This window comes from Eubalaena glacialis, chromosome X, assembly GCF_028564815.1.
Source record: "Eubalaena glacialis isolate mEubGla1 chromosome X, mEubGla1.1.hap2.+ XY, whole genome shotgun sequence".
Classification (NCBI taxonomy): Eukaryota; Metazoa; Chordata; class Mammalia; order Artiodactyla; family Balaenidae; genus Eubalaena; species Eubalaena glacialis.
The window spans coordinates 136,205,303-136,217,596 of record NC_083736.1 but is presented as its reverse complement, the minus strand read 5'-3'; the positions used below and the strand labels follow the sequence as shown (position 1 = coordinate 136,217,596).

Sequence of the window (12,294 nt, the reverse complement as noted above, 5' to 3'; positions counted from 1 at the left end):
GTTCAGCAAAAGTGAATCCAACCCACCCTTTGCAGATCTTTGTGGAAAAATCTCCAAGAGGCCTGACAATTCCTTCAAGTCCCTTCTGACACTTGCAACGCTAGACTTTAGGAGGCCTTGCTACCGCCCTTGTTGGCCCTGGAAAGGCTTCTGCCATTCTACCCAGAAGCACAGTCTCACCTGCTGGAGGCCACGTGAAGGCGAACCGAGGCACCCAGCTGACAGCCAGCAGTTACTGCCATGTGTGTGAGGCTGCCTGGAACATACACCTCAGGGTCCCCACGAGAGCGGCTGCGAGAGCAAGCCCAGGGGAGACCCACCAAGGAACCCCCGCCCCCCGCCCCCCGTTGGGCCGAGCCCAACCGGTAGAATCGTGAACAAAGAAATGGGTGTTGTTTTAAACCACTACATTCTGACAGAGTTTGTTACCCGGCAATAAGTAACTGGTGCCTTAAATAAAGATATATATCTTCTATAAAGAAACAATACTCAACATTGATTGATTTAATAAATGAACCAAATACGATTTTTAACCCATAGCTACGTATCAATGTCTTGTTGGTATGGATGTGCTCGACTTTCCCCTTACCTGGTTTTGGTTAACCCTTTTCGTACTCACTTTTGGAATGTCTTCTGTCAAATGTGTCCATGTGCCCTGGTCTCGCACTGGCTCACCAGCTGCTTGTTCCATTTCAGCTGCAAATTTGGCCCTGCCTGCAGTCAACTTTCCTCTCCTTAAAGACATATTTAGAGACAGACGTGTTATATAAACTGAAACATCTTTTAGCTGTTAGTGTGTTGTGTGGATGCCCCCCCCCACACACATGGAGTCTTCACAAAGGGCTCAACCACAGCTGCTGGATGAAGCACTCGGCGAACGTTCCTGTGATGCAGGCTGCCCTCAGAGAAGGGCCTGACTGGGCCCATAACTCACTGTATATTTGGCTACAGGCAGAACAGGAAGCCAGTTAAATAATCTCATTCATCAGTTACAATGAAAACAATATGTCTAACATCCCAGCTTTTCCCACAGCACTTCAGTCATTGTCTATTTCTCTCGTGTCGATCAGTAGACTAGCAGACGGTGGCAGCGCAGTGGGAAAACGCAGACCCGGGGAGGCCCGGGTTCCAGTCCTGCCACTGTCAGAGAGTGTAGCAATCTGCTCAAGCCATGTCTCTTGGCTGCAGCTCAATAAAACAGACTCAGTGCTCACGCCCATGGTGCCAGGGCATGGGGTGCCGGGAGGAGGAAGAGTAAGAAGAGACAGAGCTCTCCTTCCTGGTGGGATTAAAGCCACCCTGACCACATATAGAACTCAGAGTGTCTGGGGCCATCAGAAACCCTCGGGAAGTGGTCAGAGAATGGTGGGGACCCAGCAGGTCATAACCAGGAGACAGTAGCAAAGCATAGCAGGTGATAAAGTCCCACAACAAGACCAAACCACTGAATTGCAAACAAAGAGAAGCCGTTCAATTTGGGGTTACAATGCATTCGGTCTTGCATCTGCTTTCTTGGCAGTGGTCAATTCACCTAAGTCACAGATCCCCTAACACCCGGGGATGGCAAAATCCATGACAAAGAAAGTCTAACTGCTTGCAAAAGGCTAGATTCAGAGAACACTCTTCAGTGAGGAGGTGGCAGGCAGGCAACCCAATTACACACACACACACTGTCATGTGTCCCTGTAGGAGCTGATTTTGTGGCCTGGAAATGGATGTTAGGATCCTCAATGTCTGATGGAGCCACTTTGGGGAAACATATTTCTGCAACCATAATGGAAGTTATCAGGAAATATATTTCAAAACCTCATTTTTCACAGAACTTTTTAGAACGCACATTAATGAATAAGCAAAGTTCACCTGTAGTTCTATGCCTATCCCGTCTGTCTTGTACACCATAATCCTCTTTGTGCTGGCAGATGGCCCTGTCATCTGTTCTCCCTAAACAGACGTGGCTGGTGAACTTTTTATTCATTTGGTTCAATGTGCATCAGCCAGGGAACAAGGACCTGGGCGCCTGCACCAAGGCCTAGCGAACAGTGTGCCTAGAGGTCCTGTCTTGCTCACCACTATACCCTGGCCCTCACACATCCACTGGACTCACGAATACATGATGTGTGTACGCACCCATGCTTTCTGCTTTCAACCGCATACACACAGACACCCATCTAAGATGCAGGAGCTTCACTGGGGGCAAATGGGTTTGTTACTGGTGGCGTTACACTCACCAATACCCACTGCTGGTTTCTTACTCAATCTCTCCTGATACTCAGGGAAGCATGAGGAAATGAGAGGGCAGACAGCATTTGGAGTGCTGTGGTCACAAGCCCAGGGACACCTGGAGCCCCCAGAAGTTGGCAGAGGCAGGAAGGATCCTCCCCTAGGGCTTGCAGAGGGAGCCTGGCCCTGAAACCTGGAATTCAGACTTCTAACCTCCAAAACTGTGAAAAAATAAATCTCTGTTGTTTGAAGCCGCCCACTTTGTGGTACTTTGTTATAGCAGTCCTGAAATCCAGTTAGCACAGCCACCAATTCCACAGCTCCCCTGTCCTACTACAAAAGCAAGAAGCCTTAAAGCCTGTTCCCTTCCTTGATCTCTAGGGGAAGACCTGGGAGGTGAAAGAAGAAACCCTTCCTGCTCCCGTGGATCCATAACACATCTTTCAAATAATACACATACAATTCTCAGCAAACCAGCCTCTTGTAAAAACAAAAACAAAATCAAATCTAATTTGTCTCAAATTATATACAAATTATTTTAAAGTTTGTAAATACTGTAAGCCAGATAAGAATTTTGGTGATACTTTAGTTGTCTCTAGAGGCTGGGTACCCAGGTCTAGCCTAGGGAATGAATCAGATCCCACTGGCAGCCCCGCTCCCCTGCAACCTAAATCCCCCATGTGATGTATGTTCCCGTCCAAATGAACACCAAGAATAGTTGTGATTTAACAGACATTTCTCCAAAAGAGATATACTTTACAGATGACCAATGAGCACATGCAAAGATGCTCAACGTCACTAATCATCAGGGAAACGCAAATCAAAACCACAGTGAGCAATCATCTCACACCTGTTAGGATGGCTATTATCAAAAAAACCCAGAAAACAGAAAATAACAAGTGTTGACAAGGATGTAAAGAAACTGGAACCCTTGTTCACTGTTGGTGGGAATGTAAAATGGTGCAGCTGCTGTGGGAAACAGTATGGTGGTTCCTAAAAAAATTAAACATAGAATGACCATAGGATCAAGCAATTCCACATCTGGGTACATACTCCAAAAAACTGAAAGCAGGGATTTGAACAGATATTTGTACACCCACGTTCATGGCAGCACTATGAACAGCAGCCAAAAGGTGGAAGCAAGCCAAGTGTCCACTGATGGATAAATAGATAAAATGGAATATTATTCAGCCTTAAAAAGGAAGGAAATTCTGGCAACTATGGAATGGGAGAAAATATCTGCAAAACTTATATCTAATAAGGAGTTAATCTCCAGACTGTATTAGGAACTTCAAATCAATAGTTAAAAAAAAAAAAGAAAAAAAAAACCCAACCCAAACTAATAACCTGATTAGAAAATGAGCTTAGGACTTAAATAGACATCTCTCCAGAGAAGACATACAGATGGCCAACAGGTACATGAAAAAATGCTCAATGTCATTAATCATCAGGGAAATGTAAAACAAAACTTCAATTAATACCACTTCACCCCTGTCAGGATGGCTGTTATCAAAAAGTCAAAAGATAAGTGTTGGCAAGGATGTGGAGAAACTGGAACCTTTGTACACTGTTGGTGGGAATGCAAAAACGATACAGCTACTGTGGAAAACAGTATGGAGGTTCCTTAAAAAATTCAAATAGAACCACCAAACCACCATATGATCCAGCAATTCCAATTCTGGGTATATATTCAAAAGAGTTGAAGCCAGAATCTTGAAGAGATATGGGTACTCCTAAGCTCACTGCAGCACTATTCACAATAGCCAACACGCAAACAACCTAAGTGTTCACTGATGGATGAATAGATAAAGAAAGTGTGGTATATACATACAACGGAATATTATTAAGCCTTAAAAAAGGAGATTCCACTATATGAGACACGGATGAACTTTGAGAACATTATGCTAAGTGAAATAAGCCAGTCACAGAAGGACAAATACTGCATGATTCCACTTATATGAGGTATCTAAAGTAGTTAAATTCACAGAATTAAAGAGTGGAACGGTGGTTGCCAGGGACTGGGGGAGGGGGAAAGGGGGAGTTACTGATCAATGGGCAGAAAGTTTCAGTTAAGCAAGATGAGTAAGCTCTAGAGGTGTGTTGTACCTATTGTACATTCAAACATTTATTAATATGGTGGATCTCATCTTAAGTGTTCTTACAACAATGAAATAAAAATGAAAAGAAGGGACATTCTGACACATGCTACAACATGGATGAACTTAAGCTAAGTGAAATAAGAACCTTGGAGACATTATACTAAGTGAAAGAAGCCAGACACAAAAGGACAAATACTATATGATTCTACTTACATGAGGTCCCTAGAGAAGTCAAATTCGTAGACACAGAAAGTAGAAGGGTGGGTGCCAGGGGCTGGGAGAAGTGGGAGAATCGGGGAGTGATGCTTAGTACGTATAGAGTTTCAGTTCTACGAGATGAAAAGAGGTCTGGAGACGGATGGTGGTGATGGTTGCACGACAATGTGAATGTACTTAATGCCACTGAACTGTACACTCAAAATGGTTAAAATGGTAAATTTTCAGTTCTGTCTATTGTACCACACATACACTCACACGAACAGCTGTAAGTGAGAAAATAAGACCCCAAAGAGCAACGTTCTAAGGGCTGGCATTGTTAAGGTTCACACATCAGAAGCCTCAAGTCTTTTTCCTTTAAAATGATAGGTCTCTGAATTAAAACCAGTACGTATGCCCTTGTTCCTCTATACACACTGGGACAAGGTCTTAGGCTAAAAAGAATCTAGGAAGAGAACCATCTTCTATTAGGGAAACCCAAGCGCCTGGCTCCACTTCTGGGCAAGGGGGAGGAAGGCCACTGATAGGATTAGATACAGAGAGAAGGGAGTGAGCCCATCACCGCCTTCCTGCTGGGGAGAGTCCCCAGCTAGTGAGTCCTGGGGACAAAAGGACGGGATAGTCTGTCCATTTCAAACCAGATAGAGACAAGTGTTCCTTCCTTCGCAAACGTGGGAGACCAGGCTCTTTGTGAGGGGGAAATCCAGAGCAGCTCAGAGGGGTGTGTTGGGGTAGTCGGGGCCTGGCCTGCTGCTGTCCACAGACTCAGTGCAGGAAGCTAAACTGTGGCCACCGCGAGCTCGATACCCTAGTCTGTGGAAGAACGACGCTTGTCTGTGCAAGAAAAACGCTAACAGCATCCAAGGCTTCCCACCACTTCCCCCAAAGTCTCAATCAGCTCAATCTTGTCCTTTCATGGATCTGAGGTGTCTCTGTGCTTCTGTCAGTCATTCATCTCTCTGCTGGTCTATTTACTTTTAGGGCCCAGAAAGGCCCTGATTTTGAATTTGTGGTGGCCACTGACAAAGCCAACAGCCTGCCTGAGAGCTTTAGCTTATGCTGTTCCCTCCACCTGGAATATCCCCCCTGTCCTCTCCACGGTGAGATGCTCTGCTCAGCTGTCACCTCTGTGACACCTCCTCCCCCTCCCCAGGCAAGGTTAGCAGCTTCCTCAGAACAGGTTTCTGTTCTCATTCCAGCATAGCACACAGCTTTAGGCTTTCTCCCCGCCACATCTTGTCCTGGCCCGCCAGGCTGTGAGCCCCTGGAGGGCCAGCAAGGACCCTGGAATGGAGAGTATGGGTTGAACTGTGCTGCTGCGGCTGGTCTAAGAGGCCTCATCTGTAGAGCAGCGATCCTTCCCACAGACTTCAGAGTTGCTGTAGGGCTGAAACAAGCCCCAGGGGTAAAAGGAGAGCTGTAACTTGTCAAAAAGTTGTTAAAAAAGCACCCTGGTGTCAGCTCACTCACTCATACATTCCCTCGTTCACAAGGCCATTGCCAAACAGAACCTTGCGCAGCACAGACATTCAGGGAGTCCAGCATCTGGGGTGGGAGTCAGGCTTAGCAGAACGTTGCAGAAGTGCCTTTGACTTCCGATGAGGGTAAACCCAGGCGGGGAGGCGATCCCTAAGTCAAGTTCTAAGGCCCTGGGGGCGTGAGTCAAACAGAGCGGGTGGTTGTCTGGCTTGTACTCATAGGGAGGCTGCTGCTGAAGGCCTGAAGTGGGAGAGGAGCAGCAGAGGTGGGAAGGAGAAAAGAAACGGCATTTAAGGGGGAAAATGGATAGAACTTGGAGGCTGGTTAATGGGAAGGGGGCAAGAAAAGAGTCAAATATGACTGCAAGGTTTTGGACCTGGTTTATGCTCAAAGAGGAAGAGGGTAAAGGGCAGAAGGTCGGCGAACACTCTCGTTTGACGAATGTCAATAAACCTCAGGCTTTTTTCAGCCTGAGAAACTTATGCTCTGTCCCCTGCCCGGAGGGGAAGCAGGTAAGGGCTGAGAGCCAAGAAGTGCCCTTACACTGAGCTGGCTGAAGGCAGACCCTGGACCTCCAGCTCCACTGCCGCAGCAGCTCCGTCTCATCTCATACCCTGGCGCACGTCCCCTTGTAATTCTCCAAGCAGGTCTCACACTTCCAAAACTCCTGTGACTTTGCTCAGGAGGTGTCTCCGCCTGCTAATGCTCCTCACTATCCACCTTGAGTGTTTGGGTGTCAAAAAGAATATATTTTGATGACCTGCTCCCTCTCACGCTCATATCTGCTTCACTCCCTTCGAAGTCCGCTCCCAGGCCTCCAGCTCACTTTCCTGGGCTGCTTTTAGCCAGGCGAGAACTAAAGTGATCCTGTCTTGGAACCTACTTGAGAGGCAGGGGGCGCTCTTGAAGGGACACGCTCAAAGAAAGAGCCTCAGCTGCATTTGGCCGCTAACTCCCAGACGTCCGAACCTCTGCGACAAGGCTTGGCACGTCCCTTCCCTTCTCTGGGTCTCAGTTGCCCCGTGAGTACAGTGTCTGCTCCAACACGAAAGGTCACGGTCTTCTCTGGCCTCTCTGACCCTAACTCAATCTCAGGCCAGACCAGAGAGTCCCCGACCCGGATCGCCCCACCCAACCCTTCCAGTCCTGTCGCCGACACAAGGGCGAGGTCGCAACCCTTACCCGTCCGTAGGCGGCCCCCTGGCTGTCCCCAGCGCGTCCGCAGCCTGCACCCTCACAGCTCCAGCGGCCTGCAGCCACCCTTTTCTCCCCGCCCACGTGAGCCGAGGATCTGCCGAGGCTCTTCCACCAAGGGAATTGGCTCGGTTCGGTGCTGGCTCAGCCAATCGGCGCTCGCGGCGTGATCCTGCCCAATGAGGCCAGGCCGCGAGAGCACAGCCCCCCGCCCTGCGCCGGCAGTTCTTCGGATTAGCCCCACCCACTCCAGCCCTGTGCCAATGGGGAAGAGCAGCGAGCGGTCCGCCAATGGGGAGAGACGCCGTGCGCGCGGGGCGGTGGGAACGGAGCCGAGTCACTGTGTACGTCGGTTGCCGTAACAACGGGAAGTGGAGTCCATCCGCGATGGTGAGTGCGTTCCGCCGTCTGGAGCCCCGCGTCCAGAGGCTGAGCCCTTCCCAGGCCTTGGCAAGGCCCCGCCGCCTCTCCTGCGCGGTTCTCGGCCTTGGCGCACTCCTTCTTCCTCTGAGAGCTTTCCCGGAAGGGTAGGGTAGAGATGCCGGCTGCCCTGCTGGGCCTGTGCTTCGTCGCTGTCTCCCCTTCAGCCACAGCCACCCCCTACCCGCCCCTCGGGTTCCCCTGGCGTTCTCCAGCCCCTTCGGTGACCGTCCCTGGGCAAAAAAGACTCGGGTTCCCCCCAGGCCCCGACCCCTCTCTGACTCTGGCCTTCTGGCCGCCTCTAGCAAAGTTTCCACACTGAGCTGGGGGGCAGTTTATTATGTTTGATTGTTAATGCATTTAAAATGTTAAATATAGGGACTTAGGGAAACGCTTTCAGCTTCTTGGAGAGGGCTCAGATGTACCAAGGGGATTGAATTTTATTATTCGATATTGACAGAACATACATCTTAACCTTAGTAATATTTGGCCTAAATCTAGAAGTAATCAGAAAATCGGAGAACTTAGAGTGAAGCGGAGTAGCGTTCTAAGGACATTTTTATAATTAGGATCCCCAGATTCAGGGAGAGCTGGTTATCTGTACAGTTCTCCCCAGTCAGCTCCTTGGCTAGCTCTCTTTTGGGATGATTTTTCAATAAGAGACGTCCAAAAGAACAAGGGATCTCCTTGCTTCTACAAACAATAGCTTGTTAAGCAAAGTTTTGGAATTCGTTGGTATGAACTATCTTAAAATGCGTGTGGTTGTAACTTTTATGTAAAATGTGGACTCTATTACTTAATATTGTGCTTCTGTGTTTGTAAAACATATAAAGGCCTCTAACTTTAAGAAGGCAAACATGGCATCAACTGCCCAGCGAAAAAGGATGAGTCCTAAACCGGAGCTTACTGAAGAACAGAAACAGGAAATTCGAGAAGCTTTTGATCTCTTTGATGCTGACGGAACTGGGACAATTGATGTTAAGGAACTTAAGGCAAGCCTTATACATTCCTGCTCTGCTGCCTTGACTTTTCTCTGCCTCTTTGTCTTCTGTGCTGTGTTTTCCTGTCTTTACTTACCTCGAGAATTATTAAATAAAATTGAGTGCACATATCAATTTGCTGAATGTTATAGTGTTTCCTAGTCATTTTAACAGTATTGTGGCAGATGCTGGCTTAACCCCCTCAGCACTGTCATTGTTTCGCTCCTGGGTTTAGATGTGCCTATTGAGATGATCCTCTTTTTGTTGTAGGTGGCAATGAGGGCACTGGGCTTTGAACCCAAGAAAGAAGAGATCAAGAAAATGATAAGTGAAATTGATAAGGAAAGGACAGGAAAAATGAACTTTAGCGACTTTTTGACTGTGATGACTCAGAAAATGGTAAGTTAGCTAAGATGATCAGCATATTTGCCACCAATAATGGTGGACAAATTTGAATCTCGATATGGAAATGTCTTCATTGAAGAAAAGTTAATACAAACTGGAGAGTTCAGATAAAGGAGAGTATTTGTGACTGAGAATTAGGATGTTTAGGTTCTACTTGGCTTTCTTCAAGGCCACAAAGTCACAGGAAAAGTCATTTTACCCTCTGAAAGGAAGTAAAAGTATTCCTGCTATCATGTTTTTTGCTATTACCTTTCTCCAACCGGTATGTCAGTGTGATAACCACAAGCAGTAAAACTTTTAATAACAGCAACAATATTACAGTGTCTCGCATTTTGACAGGACAAAGTCCATGTATTTAAAGTTTGAAATTCTTTTCTCTCCTATTTGTCGTTATTCTGGGCAGCCTCAGCCTGAGGCTGTGTTTTTACTGCACTGAGGATTTGGTCTTTCACCACTTCCAAGGTTGAATTCACCCATTTTCTAGTCTCTTGGGTGTCACCCTTTTAAAGGGTCCAAATGGTCCAGAGAGACTCTAAAATGACACCTCACCAGTCTACCTCAGTCCCCTGAGTGTCCCACCCAGGAAAGGTGTTCACATTGGTCCATTTCTCTTTTGTTGACCTCCTGGCTCCTCCTTAATGTGGCTCCGCTGTGTTCTACTGGCCTGTGGAAAAGTAACTCCATCAGTGTTTCAGGTGTGCTTCCCAGGGCACAGGCCTGTTCCTACTCTGATAATCCTGTTGCTTTGAAATTATCTAATCACACCTACATTTGTCTTCAGGGACTAGTTTAAGAGTTCAGGAAGTTTAACATTCTGTAACAACCTAGTAAAGCTGTCCCACATTCAAGGTTGATTCCCAGATTGCTCTTATTAGAGGCTCTCTCTATCTTTAGCTACCTTTCAGGAATATTTGGACTTGGAGCTCTTGGAGATTTTACTCTTTTCCTCTGTTAGAGTACTTGGGATCCCAGTTATGCTTTGTGATCTCATAACAAGTGAAATAGCCTTCTCTTTCCTCCCTTCCCCTCCACCCTCACCAAGAGGATCCCTCCTCCACCATCTGCTCGTACATCTTAAAAACAAATCTACTTTCTCTTTGGTTTATACAGAAAATGTTTTAAATACAATCCTTTATATTTCCTTTTTAGTCTCTGGGTTTGTAATAATTTCATCGTTTGTCCCCTTTTTCTACCCTGGTTGATGTGTGATCTTCTGTGATCGAGCCCCTATGGTCATGAAGGCTGTTACCAAGATGTCTGTGCAGGGCAGGGGGGATGGGCGGTGGTGGGGCTGCAGGAGCCGAGTAAGTATGAGTCACGAGTGTCTCCATATTCATGTGTTTTATGTTCTACTTGTTAAGTCTGAGAAAGATACCAAAGAAGAAATCCTGAAAGCTTTCAAGCTCTTCGATGATGATGAAACTGGGAAGATATCGTTCAGAAATCTAAAACGTGTGGCCAAGGAGTTGGGTGAAAACCTCACCGATGAGGAGCTGCAGGTTTGTGACGCATCAGCCTGGAGCCCTGGGTGACTTTTCTGAGTTACATTTTCTCTGGTTACATAGGAAGGAAAACTAGTGTGTTCTCTCATCGCTCTGTTGACCACTTAATTTCTCTTTTGATAGTGTGACAAACCTATGGACGCTGCTCCCAGAAAAATACACACGTGAACAATTTTACTTACTATTCTAGGTTTTAGGAATCTCCCTAGTCAACATGATCGTTGAGCTCCCTTCTAGGTGATACACGTGTGGCAAAGTATGGCTTGGTTTTCAAATGACTTTTCAGGAACCAAGCCATTATAAAAAGCAGCACATTTGCATCAGGTGGACCACAATTGTCTATTCATGTAGCATTATAAAAGCCTATTACTTAGTCACATTTTCATTTCATTTATGAATTAATCTAACTGGAATCTTTTCTGTGCTGCAGGAAATGATTGATGAGGCCGATAGAGATGGAGATGGAGAAGTCAATGAGCAAGAGTTCCTGCGCATCATGAAGAAGACCAGCCTTTATTGAGATCAGTGTCATCTTCTATAACGCAAGCACGTGGAACTCGATTTCGTGCCTGCTGTTGTGTGAAGCCTGGTTTTTGAGAACGTAAATTATTTTTCCCCCACTGATCACTCTGTATGACCTTAGTAATAACTCTGAATCTATTTTCAACTTTTGAAAGTGTTCTTTGAAATTGAGGTTCTTTGTAAGGTGACCTGCTGACTGCTTTAATGCCCCAGGGCAGAACGAGAGCATGTTAGAGTGGAGAAAAGGGTCTTTGAGCTTTTGCACACCTGCTATCCTGCCTTGTATCGCTTAACTCTTATCCCACATTCCCACATTTATGCCACCGCAGAACAACTTCTTCACAAGCACATGTTGTACTTGTGTCACCACAAGCAGGGGGCATCTCTTCAGTGGTTCCAATTTTAGTTGGCACCTGAGTGCAGCTTTCTCTTTTATAAAACCCGGTGAACTCTCTTACTTGCATTTGGATGTGTGTGGGTGTGTGTGTGCGCGCGCTATTTGTTTTGTCTTCAAATAAAACCTTTCTTATTTTGAGCTCTTGTTCTCTAAGGATGACTTCTTTAGCCTTGACTATGAGTTCAGCTTCTAAACCATTTCATTGAACGTAGCCTGGTAGATCCCAAACTCCTTGCCAGCCCGTGAACAGAAAACAAAATGATCCTTTACTATGGACGTGAATTGTTTTTTGCCCTGGGAACCCATCAGTTTCTAAAATTAGTTGACTGTTTTTCATAAGCCTAAATGATGCCCTAAAAAATAGTTTTGGCAAAGTGTACAGCTGGAAAAGAGTCTTATTGGTAATTTGTGCTTGGGACAAATTGGGGAAAGCCAGGTGATTATGACAGTAGGTTGAGCTTAGCCAACCTCTGGTCAGTTTATTTGCTGGATGGTGTCTCAGAATCTCTGTGTGGTTCGGGTCCAGTGACCTTGTCCAGCTCCCTCCTGGCCCCATATGGGATGACCTATAAGAGAAATCCTGGCAGATGGCGTTAAAGTCTCTGCCCCACGCTGAGGGTGAGGAGCAAGAAGGGATGAGGAGGAATGGAAAACTGACTAAGCTAATTTCAGATCAATTTTTTTTAGTGCAAGTATATCCCATTTGGACATTTTGTTGTTTATTCATTGTTGGTCTGAAATTCAACTTTACCTGGGTGTCCTGTATTTCAACTAGCAACCCTGTGTGGGGTGCATGTTAAAGAGGTGTGACCGTGGGCCTCATCTCTGGACACTGGCATCCTGGAGGACTTGGGGGTCCC

At 46.4% G+C, this 12,294-nt stretch overlaps 2 protein-coding genes across 2 annotated transcripts in view; one reads left to right on the top strand and one right to left on the bottom strand.

Moving 5' to 3' along the window:
* The window catches only part of NSDHL (NAD(P) dependent steroid dehydrogenase-like), a 32,229-nt gene extending 24,919 nt beyond the window's left edge, over nucleotides 1-7,310 (bottom strand). The window contains exons 1-2 of the mRNA XM_061178353.1: nucleotides 7,197-7,310; nucleotides 620-734 (exon numbers count right to left, since the gene is read on the bottom strand). Of these exons, the coding sequence (XP_061034336.1) occupies nucleotides 620-691 (72 nt within the window). The 5' untranslated portion in view covers nucleotides 692-734; nucleotides 7,197-7,310. The remainder of the gene's footprint in view (nucleotides 1-619; nucleotides 735-7,196) is intronic.
* A 189-nt stretch (nucleotides 7,311-7,499) lies between these two features.
* Nucleotides 7,500-11,572, top strand: CETN2 (centrin 2). Its single transcript, XM_061178487.1, has 5 exons — nucleotides 7,500-7,598; nucleotides 8,462-8,620; nucleotides 8,879-9,007; nucleotides 10,375-10,512; nucleotides 10,946-11,572. Exons 1-5 carry the CDS (start codon nucleotides 7,500-7,502, stop codon nucleotides 11,033-11,035), a joined length of 615 nt encoding a protein of 204 aa, XP_061034470.1. The 3' UTR covers nucleotides 11,036-11,572.
* The last annotated feature ends 722 nt before the right edge of the window (nucleotides 11,573-12,294 follow it).